General features: G+C 41.6%; 1 protein-coding gene across 2 annotated transcripts; it reads left to right on the forward strand.

Annotated features, from left to right (window-relative positions):
- The first annotated feature begins 1471 nt into the window (after positions 1 to 1471).
- BIVM (basic, immunoglobulin-like variable motif containing) lies at positions 1472 to 15570 on the forward strand. 2 transcript variants are annotated; one of them, XM_083610774.1, is made up of 10 exons: positions 1472 to 1718; positions 5621 to 6219; positions 7180 to 7306; positions 8296 to 8391; positions 8549 to 8653; positions 9528 to 9622; positions 10601 to 10733; positions 12611 to 12694; positions 13721 to 13817; positions 14834 to 15570. In XM_083610774.1, exons 2-10 carry the CDS (start codon positions 5739 to 5741, stop codon positions 15125 to 15127), a joined length of 1512 nt encoding a protein of 503 aa, XP_083466900.1. In that variant the 5' UTR covers positions 1472 to 1718; positions 5621 to 5738; the 3' UTR covers positions 15128 to 15570. The 2 variants fall into 2 exon arrangements, with proteins under 2 accessions (XP_083466900.1, XP_083466901.1); XM_083610775.1 differs by lacking the exon at positions 8296 to 8391 and having other exon boundaries at positions 1526 to 1718.
- Positions 15571 to 16830: the final 1260 nt, after the last annotated feature.

Genomic DNA, 16830 nt, shown 5'->3' on the forward strand with positions numbered 1-16830 from the left:
AGAAAAGAGGGGACGGGAGAGAGGGGGTGCTATAGGAAAGCTTATGTTCTTTTACTTAGTGTATGCATGGGATTTTGTGTCAGCGTCACTTGGGCACTTGTTATGTTTCCTTGGTGGTGGACACATTCGCCACACATTTGGGCCTACAAGTAAACTTTGCAAAATCTGAGACTATGTGCTTCAACACCCCATATCCAAAAACAGGCTTCCTCAACCTTGGCCCTCCAGATGTTTTTGGCCTACATCTCCCATGATCCCTAGCTAGCAGGACCAGTGGTCAGGGATGATGGGAACTGTAGTCTCAAAACATCTAGAGGGCTGAGGTTGAGGAAGCCTGTCCAAAAAGAATTTGCCAACAGCACCAAGATAAAACTCTGCCTCACCAAGTTCAGATACCTAGGGGAGCAAATAAACAAAAAACCTCAACAAACTATTCTTCTTCTTTGGCGATCACTCGTAGCCAAATAAGATTGTCTTCCATAAACACGGTTTTAACAATGAGTCCGTAAGTGACTGTGGAGGCCAATTCTGGATCCACACGTCTTTCCACAGTGGGGACATTGGTTTCTGGGCGGGAGTTGATCACTGTGAGGGTTTGCCAAGCGTGCATTCCTCTTAGCACGTTTCTCCCTTTCGTCCTGAGTTTGAGCATCTTCAAAGCCCATGACACCTTTGGTAAAGGCTGTTCTCCAACTGGAGTGCTTGCAGGCCAGTGTTTCCCAGTTGTCAGTGTTTATACTACTTTTTTTTTTTAAGATTTGCCTTGAGAGAGTCTTTAAAGCTGTTTTGTTGACCACCAGCATTACGCTTTCCATTTTTAAGTTCGGAATAGACTAGTTGCTTTGGAAGACGATCATCAGGCATCCGCAAAACATGACCAGGGGCGACAAATTAACAAAGACCTGGACAGAGTGGAGCAAAGCTATATCGGATAAAATGTTGTTGTTGTTTAGTCGTTTCCGACTCTTTGTGACCCCATGAACCAGAGCATGCCTGGCACTCCTGTCTTCCACTGCCTCCCTCAGTTTGGTTAAACTCATGCTGGTAGCTTCGAGAACACTGTCCAACCATCTCGTCCTCTATCGTCCCCTTCTCCTTGTGCCCTCCATCTTTCCCAACATCAGGGTCTGTTCTCTTCTCATGAGGTAGCCAAAGTATTGGAGCCTCAGCTTCAGGATCTGTCCTTCCAGTGAGCACTCAGGGCTAATTTCCTTCAGAATGGAGAGGTTTGATCTTCTTGCAGTCCATGGGACTCTCAAGAGTCTCCTCCAGTACCATAATTCAAAAGCATCAATTCTTCGGCGATCAGCCTTCTTTATGGTCCAGCTCTCACTTCCATACATCACTATCGGATAAAATAGGTAATCAAAATGATCACCCCCCCACGCCCCCAAGTTAGCCTACCTATTCCAAATCCTCCCCTAGCTGTTTGTAGGCTGATGCTGTTGCTTTCCCGGGGCCTCTTTCCGGAGGAGGAGCGAGGCGGGGCTGCAAGGCAGCTTTGGCCTCTCCGGCTACGCGTCGTCGTCCTCCTCCTCCTTGCCCAGGTCCCGTAGGATTGCAGGGCGGAGGCGGGGCTTACGCGCGAGCTGGGTATATGTGTGCGTGCCCGCTGGCGCGCGCGCTCAGGTGAGCTCGGAGGGGGCGGCGCGAGAGGGAGAGAGCGCGCGCTGTTGGTGATGCTGGTGCTGATGCGAGTCATGGCCGCCGCCAAGCAGGTAAAGAGGAGAGGCAGCGGGGAGGAGAACACTCACCCCCCCCGGAGGTTGGGGTTAGGGGGGGTGAGCGGGCAGTGAGGGTCTCTGCTCGAGAAAAGCGGGGAAAGTCCGGGGGGCGGGGCGTGTGCTGCGAGTGCTGGTTTACTACAGGCTCTGTTGTTGCGCCTTATTCAGGGGTGGACTCACAATGGAGCCAGGAAAAAGGGGAATTTTTTTTTTTATGGGGGGGGGAGAAGCAAACAAGGCAACCGACCCCCTATTCTTATTTTTTGCCACGTTGGGGAAAGCAGTTGGGTGGAGGACACTAGGCCTGCCAATGTCTTTCATTCATATATATATATATATATATATATATATATATATATATATATATATGTATATATATATGTATATGTATATGTAATTTTAATATATATATAATTTTCCAATATTTACCCAATATTACCACAGTGTTGCCAATTACATACAGATTCCAATTGATATAAAAATAATTATCATTTCCAAAATTTATGCAATTTAATCAAAGTGGTTTCCCGTGCTCCTTGATCCATGTTTTCCATCCAGTTCTTTTTGATATTTGAATTTTTATTGATTTACAAATAAAAGATAAACAAAAAATAAGAAGAAAATAAAAAGAAAAGAAGAAAAAAAAATAGTACACGTTACATGTTTCACATCAGATATTTCACATTTCCATCTCTTATAAGACTTCCTTCAGCTTGTCCGTAAATCATTCGTGGTAATAATTAAGATTACGCATTTCCTAGCTTATATTGACAATATATATCTCTCTCTCTTCTATTCCCTTTAGTCAATAACTCTTCGTCTTTCACAATGCTTCTTTAAATCCCCTTAACGTTGTTTGTCCCTCACTTATATATTCCAGGTAATCTACATATTTTCCCCAATCCTTAATGAACTTTTGGTCTCTTAAATATCTAATCTTTCCTGTCAATTTATCCAACTCCGCGTAGTCTAATAATTTTGCTCTCCACTCATCCACCGTTGGTATTTCCTGCTGTTTCCACTTCTGGGCTAGCGTTACCCTTGCTGCTGTAACCGCGTAGTACACAAATTTACAATCCTTCTTTTGTATCTCGTTCCCTAGTATCCCCAATAGGAAGATTTCTGGTTTCTTTAAAAACGTATATTTTAGGATCTTCTTGAGTTCAATATATATTTTTTCCCAGAATTCTTTCACTTTTCTACACTCCCACCACATGTGGTAAAAGGAGCCTTCCTTGTCTTTGCATTTCCAGCACTTATTACAAACCTTGTACATTTTCGATAATTTTATAGGTGTTATATACCACCTATAAAACATCTTCATGACATTTTCTTTTATTGTCGTACATGCTGTAAAGTTTAATCCATCTTTCCACAGTTTTTCCCAATCTTCAAATTGTATACTATGGCCCACATCTCTAGCCCAGTGAATCATAACGGACTTGACTTCCTCATCTACTAAATTCCAATCTAACAACATCTTATACATTTTAGATAAAGTTTTCACATCATTGTCTATAATTTCCGTCTGAAATTTAGAGTCTTTATCCACATATCCTCTTTCTTTGCTGTCTTTTTTAAACATTGCATTTATTTGGAAATACTGTAGCCAATCAAATACTAGTTCTTTAACCTGCCCATAAGGTTTCAATCTCCATTTCCCACCTTCTTTAATTAATAATTGGCTGTATGTTACCCAGTTACTTCTCATATTAATCTTTTTCACACTTAACACTTCAAGAGGTGATAACCAGTGTGGAACTTTAGGCTCCAACAGGTTTTTGTACCTTTCCCATATTTCAATTAGTGGACCTCGAAAGATGTGGTTTTCGAATCCCTTATGTGCTTTCCTTTTTCCGTGCCACAAGTAGGCGTGCCAACCGAACCTGTTGTCGAAACCCTCCAGATCTAGCAATTCATTGTTCACTAACTTGACCCAGTCTTTCAGCCAGCAAAGACATGATGCCTCATAGTATAATTTCAAATCTGGCAGGGCAAAACCTCCTCTTTCTCTTATATCTGTTAACAATTTAAATTGAATTCTCGGTTTTTTGCCCTGCCAAATATATCTTGAGAGCACCCTTTGCCACTCCTTAAAGACTCCATTCCCCTTAATTATTGGAATGGTCTGAAATAAAAACAACAACCTTGGTAGCACATTCATCTTAATTGTGTTAATCCTTCCCCAAAATGACAGTTTTAGTCTTCCCCACACTTCTAGGTCCTTTCTGATTTCTTTCCACACTGTTTCATAATTATTCTTATATAAGTCTATATTTTTAGGGGTTACCCAAATTCCAAGATATTTAACTTTTTTAACCACCTCTATCTGTGACTGTTGTTGAATTGTTTCTATTACCCTCTGATCCATATTTTTGGCTATCATTTTCGTTTTCTTCTTATTTAGTTTGAAGCCTGCCACATCTCCGAACAGATCTATTTCCTTTAAGATTTCTTCAATTGTAGCTATGGGATCTTCAGTCATTATTACCAAGTCGTCTGCGAATGCTTTAATTTTGTACTCATTATGACCGATTGTTACTCCTTTTATTTTTTTGTTTTGCCTAATTGAATTCAGAAGGACTTCTAGCACCGTTATAAATAGAAGTGGGGAAAGTGGGCAACCCTGTCTCGTTCCCTTCTGTATCTTTATTTCTTCCGTTACTACATTATTTATGATCAATTTAGCTTTCTGCTCCCTATAAATTGCTTTTATCCCATTAAAAAAATCTTTGCCCACTTCCATATATTCCAAATTTTTCAACATAAAGTCCCATGCCACATTATCGAATGCTTTCTCTGCGTCCACAAACATCATTATAGCTTGTTTTCCATCCAGTTCTTACAATTCATATATTTTTTTTTATGAACATCTAATTGCGTTTTAGTTGGTATATGAACCATTAAGAGAACAGCGGCGTTCTTAGCGATTGCTGTTCATGTCAATGCCTCACCTAACTTTCCGTAGGATTTCAAATGAGGTGCTCTAATTATTTTCCTTTTCCCTGCATGTGTCAGCCTGAATATGTCCAGTTATGAAGTCATTTATGATTGCCAATGGCTTTCTCGTTAGCCATGGTAAGCGAGTTAGAGCCTCCATGTTCAGAGACAGTTGAGCCTTGGAAGTCTAGGTGCTGTGGGGGACTATGCAGTCGGTTGCAAGCCTTTGCCTTTGGCCCCCTGGAAGTGAGCATCCTTTGCCTTCAGGGATTGTGTTCACTTACTGTCTAGGAACCTTTGTCTAGTTCTAATAATTTCACACGCACGCACAACACAAACCCTCCTGACACGCTCAGGGAGTGTAGGTGCGCAGCATTACGTGGATTTGTTGTAATAGTTTCCTAAATGTAGGCCTCCCCCTTCAAGTTGTGGTTTCTTGCCTCAAAGGAGGATATAATAAGGTGGCTTGGGCAGGTAAGGTAAAGGTAAAGGGACCCCTGACCATTAGGTCCAGTCGTGACCGACTCTGGGGTTGCAGCGCTCATCTCGCTTTATTGGCCGAGGGAGCCGGCATACAGCTTCCGGGTCATGTGGCCAGCATGACTAAGCTGCTTCTGCCGAATCAGAGCAGCGCACGGAAACACCGTTTACCTTCCCGCTGGAGCGGTACCTATTTATCTACTTGCACTTTGACGTGCTTTCGAACTGCTAGGTGGGCAGGAGCTGGGACTGAGCAATGGGAGCTCACCCCGTCATGGGGATTCGAACCGCTGACCTTTTGATCGGCAAGTCCTAGGCACAGTGGTTTAACCCACAGCGCCACCCGCATCCCATGCTTGGGCAGGTACATGGAGAAAATAAATTGTGTACCAGCCCCAAGTTTTGCTGCGAAGAATTCTGGCATACTTATTATTATTATTATCTGAAAACATAACATGCTCTCTTCTTTATTTCAGACAATTTGAAATTATCTCGTAAATCTGGAGGAAGCGATGTAGGCAGCGTCTGAGTTGGAAAGGAGCCCCCGGCTCACTGTCCTTTTATTACCTTGGAAAAGCTTTGTATATTCATTCAATGCCTAACATTGCAGACTCTCAGCTAGAGAGTGGTTCTGGAGAAAACGAGCATGGACCTGGAAGAACAGCTTCAGAAGTGAATCTTCATGGTACTGTAAAACCGTTCTGTGCTGCCGGTGCCTCTGTTGCCTCTCTTGGATCTAGTGTGGACAGGCATTATCCGTGGGGATGCCCCGTCACTCACACCCGAGAAAAGTTTTACACTATCTGTTCAGACTATGCTTTCTTAAACCAGGTAACATCCGCCCACAAAAGCCCAAGTGCTACAGTTAGTGCCTGCCTACAAGACAACACTGCCTTAAATGTTAGGAACAATTCGCCTGGCTTCATTGGCATTCGGACTGGCGCATCAGACATAGTTTACAATGAAGATACTCACTTGGAAAGTTTGTCCAGTAGCCTTGGAAAGCTCCCATTGGCGTGGGAAATTGATAAGTCTGAATTCAGTGATACATCCCCAGAGCTGAAGAATCGAGCAGGTATATACAATTATTTTGATGGAACGTTCGGTGGTGGTGGTGTTTTTATCTTAATAAATGGAAAGCAACTCCTGACAAATATACTTAGGTTGTAATATAAACTCCTGGCTGGCACTGGTTGGAGTGCTGTAGTCCCAGCTGTATTCACAGCCCTGGTACTCCCACTGGTGAGAACTGAAGATGGGACAGGGGAAGATTCCCCTTCACTGCACCAGATTCCAGGCAATGCTAAAAATTAGCCAGGCGCATTTTGTACCTGGCTATCGGCCCGCTTGCGACCAAGTGAAGATGCCTGGGCGCCAGGATAGCTCACCTGACACCTCCACCCTCTGGAGGTGCATGCCTGGGGATCATTGGATCGGGACTGTTTTCACACACTAATCCTGTAGAATTCCATCAGTTATATTTTATCTGCGTAATTGGAATGAATTTCAGGAACCAAAATGCTTTTCCTGAGCAGCCTGTCTTCCAATTCATGTTTTGCTTTCTGTGTATGTCTCCTATACCCTAAACCAGGCATCCCCAAACTTGGACCTCTAGCTGTTTTGGGACTACAATTCCCACCACCCCTGACCACTGGTCCTGTTAGCTAGGGATGATGGGAGTTGTAGTCCCAAAACAGCTGGAGGGCCAAGTTTGGCCATGCCTGCGCCAAAACCATATCTCTTTCCCTTGTCAAAATAGTCCAAATCTAACTTGTGCACAGTGTAAATTAAGCAAATGAAACCAAGCTATGTACACTTACACAGTCCACACTTCATATTTTGGTTTTAATTTGGAGTTCAGCATGACCACATAGAAAAATTTCCCAATTGCAGATTGCTTTTTTCTTTTTGCAGTTCTCTCGGAAAACTGACTTTTAAAGTTTATTATTAAATTTATATCCTTACCTGCCTTCCGAATAAGCTCATGTATAATGTTTTGTCTAACTGAAGAATAATGATTAAACTTATTTGACAGGCAACATAAAGAAGCAAGGAACCAAGAAGATGTCTGTAGAAAAGAAGAGTAAACAATACAGAGAATGTCCACAACATTATGCTCTTGAAGAAATAAAACAACGGAAAGTGTTAGATCTCCGAAGATGGTAGTTTTCAAAAGCTATTTTTTAATTTTGAATGTGTAAAGATGAATATTTTTAAACTCCATGTTGGGTACAGCTCTGTTTATGGTGAGATTATTCAAATCACAGGACTGTTTTTTGTTTCCGGAAGCATTAAACCAACATAACCCTCATGGTCCCTTCCCACCTTACATTTCTAGGAATCTAGGAATTATAAGGCTACTTCGTTGTGGCTCCATTACAAGTTTGTGTGTAGCTCTGCACTCTATCATAGACAGGTGTCTTGCCTCCTCAAAGGAGCAAGAAAAACAACAGCCCTGAATGTTTTAAGTGTGAAATGCTGGCTGAGAATATTTCAGATTACTTCTTTGGATCTGGAGCATATGTGTTGACAGTAAAGGCCCCAGGTTTCCCCCCAACCTCTAAAATGGATGAAGTTTCCATCAGTATTTCAACGTGATAGGTCTGTCTCCAGCAATAATAAAAATAAAAATAAAAATACAGCAATACATCTGCCTTGAAATAATAAGTGGAATCGTGTTCGGGAACCTATATATCTGTTTCCTAAAGAGGTCTCTCTTTTGTCAAACTTTTTTGCTGTCCTGTTGGCTATTAAGCTCTAGTGAAGTACTTCTAGGTACATCTCTGCATTACTTAAGATAACTATAAGGGCGTTTTCCAACCAAACAGTTCTTCTGGTGCGATCACCTCTGGCTCCTAGTACATCCTCTACATAAATTTTGGGGGGTCCCCCATCCCTTCAGAGCAGATTTAGGGGTGTGCGGGTAGAGGGAGAGGATTTTGTATGCTTGTGGAACTACTTAGGTGGATGCAACGCATGGAGTGAGAGAGTGCTGAGATAATGGTTTTCTTGAATGGAGCCAGCTATTCAGTTGCGAAGTAAATTCTGTGACTGAATATATGTATCTATTAATTTGTCAAAAGTGAAATACATTGTTTTCCTTTACGTCTTGACATGGTTGCCTAAACTTAAGCAATGTGTTCTTTTAAAGGTATTGTATAAGTCGCCCTCAATATAAGACTTCATGTGGGATTTCCTCATTAGTCTCTTGCTGGAATTTCCTCTATAGCACAATGGGAGCTGGAAAGTAAGTCACTCGATGGAGCTATTTAACTATTTTAATTTCGGGGTAAGTCCTACTGGATTTAGTGGGACTTACATCCTAGTCAGTGTTCTAAAGAAATAGCCTAATCCTTGCTTTTTAAAGTGATAATTCCTTACATTTTCATCTTATTTTTAACCAGCTTACCTCCTATTACTCAAGAAGAGGCTTTGCATATATTGGGATTTCAACCTCCTTTCGAAGAAATTAGATTTGGGCCATTTACTGGAAATACAACATTAATGAGGTAAAGCTGTTCTTGCTATACCTTGCGCTATTCTACAGGGTTATACGTGCATCTTTTTTTAAAAAAAGTATCTTAAATGGCATTCAGTTATTATTAATCTATAGAACTTCGCTAGGGCTGCAATCTACTCACTTCCCTTGGTGTAAACACCATTGAGTTCAGTGGGGCTTGCTTCCAAGGAGACCCGAACAGTGGATAAAGTCTTAATTGACAAATTGTGGTCCATAAATATGTACAAAGCTTTAAAAACGTGCAGGTAACATTTATGCAGAAATGCACTAACACGCTTTGTTGTGTTAATGATGCTTCTGCAATGTGACTGACCAGCCCTTAGGTTCAGAGGAGAAGGGCATGTGAAGCAACTTAGCCTGTAAGACCTGCTCTTACAGTGCAGTGAAGTGAAATAAGCAGAAAGCACTGGGGAAGGAGAGGCTGTAATCCTGTGCACACTTATTTGACAATGCATAGAATCATTTTGCTACATGCTTAATCGGGGCATGTTGTGAACACATAGCCATTTCGTATGATGTTCATAGCATTTAAAGGAGAAATGAAGTGGGGCAGAGGGAATCGTTTTCTGGGGCTATGATGGACCAGAGGTGTTGTCTTTTAAGAGTACAGTGGTACCTCAGGTTACATACGCTTCAGGTTACAGACTCTGCTAACCCAGAAATAGTGCTTCAGGTTAAGAACTTTGCTTCAGGATGAGAACAGAAATCGTGCTCCGGCGGCGCAGCAGCAGCAGGAGGCCCCATTAGCTAAAGTGGTGCTTCAGGTTAAGAACAGTTTCAGGTTAAGAACGGACCTCCGGAACGAATTAAGTACTTAACCCCAGGTACCACTGTACTATGTTTTTCCACTTTGCGCTCTTCAGGTGGTTCAGACAAATTAACGACCATTTCCATGTAAAAGGATGCTCATATTTTCTCTATAAACCTCACGGGAAGTATAAGACGGCTGGGGAGACTGGTAAGTAACTAATTTTATTAAGGTGAGTTGTCAAACAGACGGAACAATAGAAAATGACAGAAGGGAAAAGAGAACCAGAATATATAGCCACTATGTTTATTAAAACATTTCTTAGCAGTTCCATTATTTATTAAAACATTTCTGTATAACATCTACATTGAACTCAGTGCAGATTTTTGTTTAATTTTAAAAAAGAATGATGCTATTTTGTAACATGCATTCTTGAACTTTGCAAGAAAACTTCCTTGTGGAGTTGTCCTTGTGGAGGGCTTGGATAGCATGCCAGTTGAAAACAAAATAGAGCAGGAGAGAGCCTCAGCTGAATCTCCTTCCAGAATAATAATAATTATTTACATGCCACCTGCCCATTTGACTGGTAGTGCCCCATTTTGTTCATAACCCTGGGTTCCTACAGGAGAAAGGGTGGCTTAAAAATGAAACGAAACTGCAGTTGACATAAAACTTCAGATCACCTCCGCTGCTTCTGGAGGCAACACAGAACCTTTCTGGCAGGACACAAATTTAATACAACCTTCCAAATGTTGTTGGATTCCAGCTCTAGCTAGCATGACCCAAAGGTCAGGAATGATTGGAGTTGTAGTCCAAACTATGTGGAGACCGCCATGTTAGCGGAGGCTGGTTTTATTTATTTATGTAATAAAATTTATACACCACTCGATTGCAAAAACAAAACACAAAGAAATGTTGAAGCGGGTTTTTGTTTTTTAAAAACGTATTTTGATACAGTTGCCTTTTTTTGACTAGTACATTTCAATCTGTTTTAATAAACTGAGAGTATTTAGAAGCTATGGCTTTTGTAATGCATGTTTTGCATGCCTCTGAAGCCCCTGCGTGTTTTGCCATTTACAGAGCACAAAATAAAGAATTCCACATAGGGGTTAAATCTTCTGTGACATTTCCTCTCATTGCAGACTAAATCCAAATTACCAGTGACTTTTATCTTGTTTTAATTTGTAGCTTCGGGGGCTTTGACCAAACTAACAGAGGGACTGCGAGATGAATCTGTGGCCTACATTTATCATTGCCAAAATCATTATTTTTGCCCCATTGGATTTGAAGCCACCCCAATAAAACCTAGCAAGGCATACAAGTAAGACTTTGATGACCTACTGATGCTATGGGCATTCTTTGAATAATATGTTGTTAAATCCAGGCTACTCTACGTTTCTGTATCCTGGGTATATTAAAGCCTTTGGAGAATCAGAGACAGGGTTGTCAGAAGTAGGTGATAGGAAGAACACACAACAGGATGCTTGCTATGTGAGAGTCAGTGAGTAGCATCCAACATGCTTGCTTTGCGAGCAGGAGAAACTTATGTTCATGCAAAAGGTTCTCCTGTTTGCAGAATAATATCAGATGCTACCCAGTGACTTTTGGAATCAGTGAGTAGAATGAAACTTCCCATCCAGATGTTTATGGATGAAGGTTTTTGGAAATCTGTACCCTATGGAGTTGCGGTCACCCTGTGGAAAAAGCAAGCCTGACGTTCATATTAATAGTGCACATATAAAGATACGTCAACACAATGACACCTGATAAGTAAGTCCTAATGCAGGCATAGGCAAACTCGGCCCTCCAAGTGTTTTGGGACTGCAATTCCTATCATCCCTGACCACTAGTCCTGTTAGCTAGGGATGGTGGGAGTTGTAGTCCCAAAACAGCTGGAGGGCCAAGTTTGCCTATGCCTGTCCTAATGGAATAATAAAAGGGGTGCATAGGTAGGTAAAAGATAAAGGACCCCTGGACGGTTAAGTCCAGTCAAAGGTGACTGGGGTTGTTGCGCTCATCTCGCTTTCAGGCTGAGGGAGCCAGTGTTTGTCCACAGACAGTTTTCTGGGTCATGTGGCCAGCATGGTTAAACTTCAACTGGTGCACGGAGGACCGTAACAAGTGCCAGAGCGCACGGAAATGCCGTTTACCCTCCCGCCGCAGCGGTACCTATTTACTTGCACTGCCATACTTTCAAACTGCTAGGTTGGCAGGAACTGGGACAGAGCAACGGGAGCTCACCCCATTGCGGGGATTGAAGCGCCGACCTTTTGATCAGCAAGCCCAAGAGGCTCAGTGGTTTAGATCACAGTGGCACCCACATCCTTAAGGGGTGCACACCTACTTACAAAAAACGTTTATATACTTTAACGGCACTGAAAACTTAACACAACATGAAGATGGCTTGCTTTCAGTTTTTTCAAATATTTTATAATTTGGACTGAAATCTTATTTAAAAAACCAACAAAACGAAAACCACACACATCTTTACCAAGAGCAGCAGTAGCATGAGCTGTGAACTGGGGAGATCTCAGTTTAGCCATCAACTCACCAGCTGTATTCACATTTCATGGTAAGTCATGGCTAATGGTTTGCCATGAACGCTCAGGCTGCCGCCGCCATGGGCTGCTCGCTAGGAAGGGGGAGTAACAAAACGCAAATGTTGGCTTGGTGTTGCATCCGAAAACAACTTAAGAATTCTGGAGCAAATTTATTTCTGCTTGTGCAAGTTGTTACATATGCTGAAATCGGTACAGAGGTGATGCAGTGTAAATGTGGAGCCAGTACTTCAAGATTTATTGGTGCCTGTACTTTAATTAAGATTGGGGTACATATTTCACGCGTTTAAGTCTGAAGCAATTTCTCTGAACCACAGTCACGGAAAGTATTTAAAGTTGTTTTAGTCATCGTTAACAGAAATTGTATTGTTGTCAGCTAAGTGGTAATATTGAGACACACATGCTGACTGTTCAGAATACCTTAGAAAGTGTAGCTCATTCAGTGGAACATGAGACTCTTAATCCCAGGGTTGTGGGTTTGAGCCCCCATGCTGGGCAAAAAGATTCCTGCATTGCAGGGGGTTGGACTAGATGACCCTTGTGGTCCCTTCCAACTCTACAGTTCTATGATTCTAAGCTTTTTCATAAGCTGTCTTGTCTTACTGTGGTAAATTAGTGGATATGATTTTGTGTGCACTAGAGGGCGCCTGTTGCAGCAAGATGTGGAACATTGGATACTCATCGGAGAGCCAAGCAGGAAACACCCAACTATTCACTGCAAAAAGTAAGTTAGCACACCCTAGTGGGATTAATCAGATATAGATTTAGGTTTTATGAACTTCACATGCTTGTAGAGCTGCTGCTATGGCAAGTGCAAAAACTGGACAGGAGACATGTTTCCAAGGGTATTTTGACTTTTCATTTACAACTTCCGTGAAGGCTTTTGCGGTACAGTACTGTGTTTCTTTACAAAATGTAGGTAGGTAGCTTGTATCTGATCGACATCCCGTTTCACATAGGTAACTGGTGTATTACTAGTGTAGAACCCCGGGGGCGGGGGCGGGAATTTGTCTTGAAGAGACATAAATTTTAAAACAGCAGTTCCAAATAGGAAGTGGTAAGACTTTAGCTGAGAGATTTCTCTGCAGAGGTACCGTTTTGTTGAGAAACAAATTTCTAAGAGAAACATCATCTCTTGTGAGCTCACAATTTTTCCTTGGCATTGACTATACTAAGAGTGGTGTCAAGACTGTGGAAGGAGAAAACTGTGGTGTCTACAAAATACTACATCCCCTCCTTTCTGTCCTTCTCTCTCTCTCTCTCTCTCTCTCTCTCTCTCTCTCTCTCTCTCTCTCTGCAAAACAGACTTTGCCATCTTAAAAGAAAATACCAAGGAGAGTAAATCCCTTTTTTCCACCTTACTGATTAATGATAATAGTTTTTCGGTTCATTTTGGTAACCAAAGAGGCAGAGGCCAAAGAGGAGCTGAGAAATTCGTGAGGGAAATACTTAGGTAATACAGAAGCACAGAGCAGGGATAGCAAAATATATTGCGTTCTCATGGGCTGTAGTCATTTGAGTGGTGAATTTTGTGTGTATTCATTTTTAAAAGGTACATCAAGGAAAGCAAAGTTTCTGTCATGTGCTGTGCAGGATGCTCCTAATTAAGACTGTGATCTGAACCCCAAAGAGTATTAAAACCATAAAAACTGCTTGTGCAATTTTATTGCATGACATGTTCTACACTGAATTTGTGATCTCTCTGCCACCCTCCCACCGCACCCCCTGATTTATTTATTGTTTTGCACAGGTGGGCAGATATTGTAACTGACTTGAACACACAAAATCCTGAGTATCTAGATATTCGGCACTTGGAAAGGGGCCTTCAGTATCGGAAGACAAAGAAGGTAAAATTGCTTCATCTTGATAACAAGATTAGCTTGCTTCTTGAGCATTTGTGCCTCATTAGGTTGGCTTGCCTTTAAGACTCTAGCTGTGAGGGATGATTGCTGCGTGAGTGATGTAAAATTAACAACTGCTGAAGAAACGTGGGAAAATTAATCCCTGAGTGAAAATGTTAGGAAAACATAAGGAAGGAGGTCAGGGAGATCTAGTAGTTCTGCATATCCATCTAGTGTGACTCCCGCTGCTCATGTGAACTAAGAAAAGCTGGTGCAAATAAATGACTAAAACTTGTTCTTTGCAAAAAGTAACTTTCTCAGTATATGCTGCCAAATAAAAGGTTGTTTGGCTAAGCATCAGAACTCTGTGGTAACTCCATGTTTTCTTTCGCTGGCCCTCTGAGGAGCCTGCCCCAGTATTCCAGTACAACAAAATTTTTAAAAGACTTTTGATAGCCCCTCTTAAGCAACCTCTTCCTGATCTGTTTGCTCTTTCTAGGGAAAAGGCTGACTTAAAAGCATCTGCTGCAGACCAGCTCTTTCCACCCAATAGTTTATATTCTTGCTCACTGCTCTTACTAGGTCACTGCCCTGTAAAAAATTAGCCAGATAGGAAGTAGCATGACTGCTGAAAAATGCATTGCTGAAATGTGTTCGTTCACATGTTTTCACCAGATTTTTGGGTACTTGTTCACCAGCTTTTTAAATATTCTGTTGGGAGCCATCAAGAGTGGTTGGGGAAACCCAGCCAGATGGGTGGGGTATAAATAATAATAAATTATTATTATTATTATTATTATTATTATTATTATTATTTATTATTTATTATTATTATTTATTAGCAGAGCCAGCGCTGTGAGGGGTTGGCAGAGATGAAGAGCAGCGTCTCTCCTGCGCAGGCTCAAAAAAGTTTAAAGTCTTAAAATGGAGGGTGAGGAAAGCATGAAATCGTAGGAAAGGAACTTAGTACCAAATCTAGAACTTGCTTTTCCGTTTCTCCTTGATTTCTCCTTGATTTTTAGGTAGGAGGAAATCTGCATTGCATCATTGCTCTCCAGAGGCTTTGCTGGCAAAGGTTTGGCCCCTGGAACTTCCCATTTGGAAATGCTAGACAAGATTTGCAGCCCCCATCACAGACGCCGGGTATCGCCAAGTCTGAGAGCGAAGACAATATTTCTAAGAAGCAGCATGGGCGCCTGGGAAGATCTTTCAGTGCTAGCTTCCACCAGGAATCTGTCTGGAAGAAGTTGTCTCATCTTCATGAAAGGCGGAATAGCGGCTTTCAGAGTTACACAGATTTTGACGGGAATGACTAGAAAGAACTGCTTGTGCAATTGATGTACTGTAAAGTATTCCTTAAGATAGTTTTAAAGTACATTATGCACATAGTAGAGAGAGGGTAGAAATTTCAGTACGACATGGAACCTTAGCAATGTTTGCTGCTTTAATCCTGTGAATGCTGGGGATGCTGAGAAACACTAGCTCAAAGATAAGCACAGAATATTGTACACTTTACAATCCAGTATAATTAGCAATTGACCTGCGTTTCTGACCATGAAATCAGAAGGGGAAATAATCAAGATCAAAGCCATTGTGGGGAGGGTGGGGGCCTGGGGAATCTATTATTAGAAGAAATAGATAATACTCAAAAGCATGAGATTTGTTAACTTCCAAAATGATTTATTAAACACACATTGTATAATGGTTTACCTTTACCTTTTACCTGTATAATGGTATTAAATGTATACTGTGTATTTAGTTCTAAAAAAAGAAAATCAAAAATGCAATAAGGACACCACAGTCCAGTTCTAAATTAACCAAACACCAAATGTTAAATTTGTATTGTTGTTGGGTGATCTCAGTTTGGTGACCGTTGGGACATCATTCTGTATGGATTACGTTCGTTGCATTAATTGACGACTTTAGTTGGCGGTCACAGGCGATGAGCCTGTGAAAAATCCTGGAAAGAGGGGGTCATTGCTTGCTCCTTTTCGAGGAGGGGGTCAGAAAAATCTTTCACTGCCAGTTGTGCGCTCCTCCAACACCTTTTTGTGTGATCGCTTCACAATTTGATAGGCTGCTTGTAAACAAATCTCCCCCTCATCTTAAATGGCTACCGAACTGATCACCTGAGCTTGCAATATTGTGCTGTTCCTACCTTACCTTTTTTCTTGTGCTTTCTGTATCATTTTCACTCCACTCCTTTAATTGCTTTATTGTTAATATGGGAGGTGCTTTTAAGTGCCGAAACACACTAGCAGCCACAGTGATATACCTCTTTGGCCAGAACACTGTTCGTATCTTTTCAAATGATCATGTCAAGTAGCTTTATTTGGAAATATAATATTTTGTTCTCATTATGGAAAAAAAGTTTAATAAAAAATATCAGTGGGATCAAGGACCATCTTTGTTCTGGTTTTGTAATTTTGTAGGTTTGCAGCACTGGCAAACTTTAAAAAGACCTTTCCTTTTAATAAACATAATTTTCTAGTTTTGTCACTTGTTTATGTTCTACGTTTGGTGCTCAATCGGTTGCTCACAAACTTGCTCCAAATGTATTTGATTCACAGAAGAAAATTACAGTACATCAACTGTACAGTTCTATTGAAATTTCTTGGAAATTTAGTCTCCATCAAACATGCCTCTTCTCTGCTCAGACAAGGAAATCCCCAAGATGCTTCTGAAGTATGACAGGAAAGCCGTCCTGGCCAGGCCATGGCCCCATGGCTGGCTCCTGGTGTCCCTATTTTCCAGGGACCATCCTGAATTTATAAAAGCTGTTTCTGATTTAATCCCGGAACATCCTGCTTTTCCTTCACATCCCTGTTTCCATCAGAGTAATGTTGAAGGATATGGTAAAATGTCGCTACAGTGGTACCTCAGTTTACATACGCTTCGGGTTACATACGCTTCAGGTTACAGACTCTGCTAACCCAGAAATAGTGCTTCAGGTTAAGAACTTTGCTTCAGGATGAGAACAGAAATCGTGCTCCGGCGACGCGGCGGCAGCAGGAGGCCC

Source organism: Podarcis filfolensis (genome assembly GCF_964270895.1).
Source record: "Podarcis filfolensis genome assembly, chromosome: 4".
NCBI classification, from domain to species: domain Eukaryota; kingdom Metazoa; phylum Chordata; class Lepidosauria; order Squamata; family Lacertidae; genus Podarcis; species Podarcis filfolensis.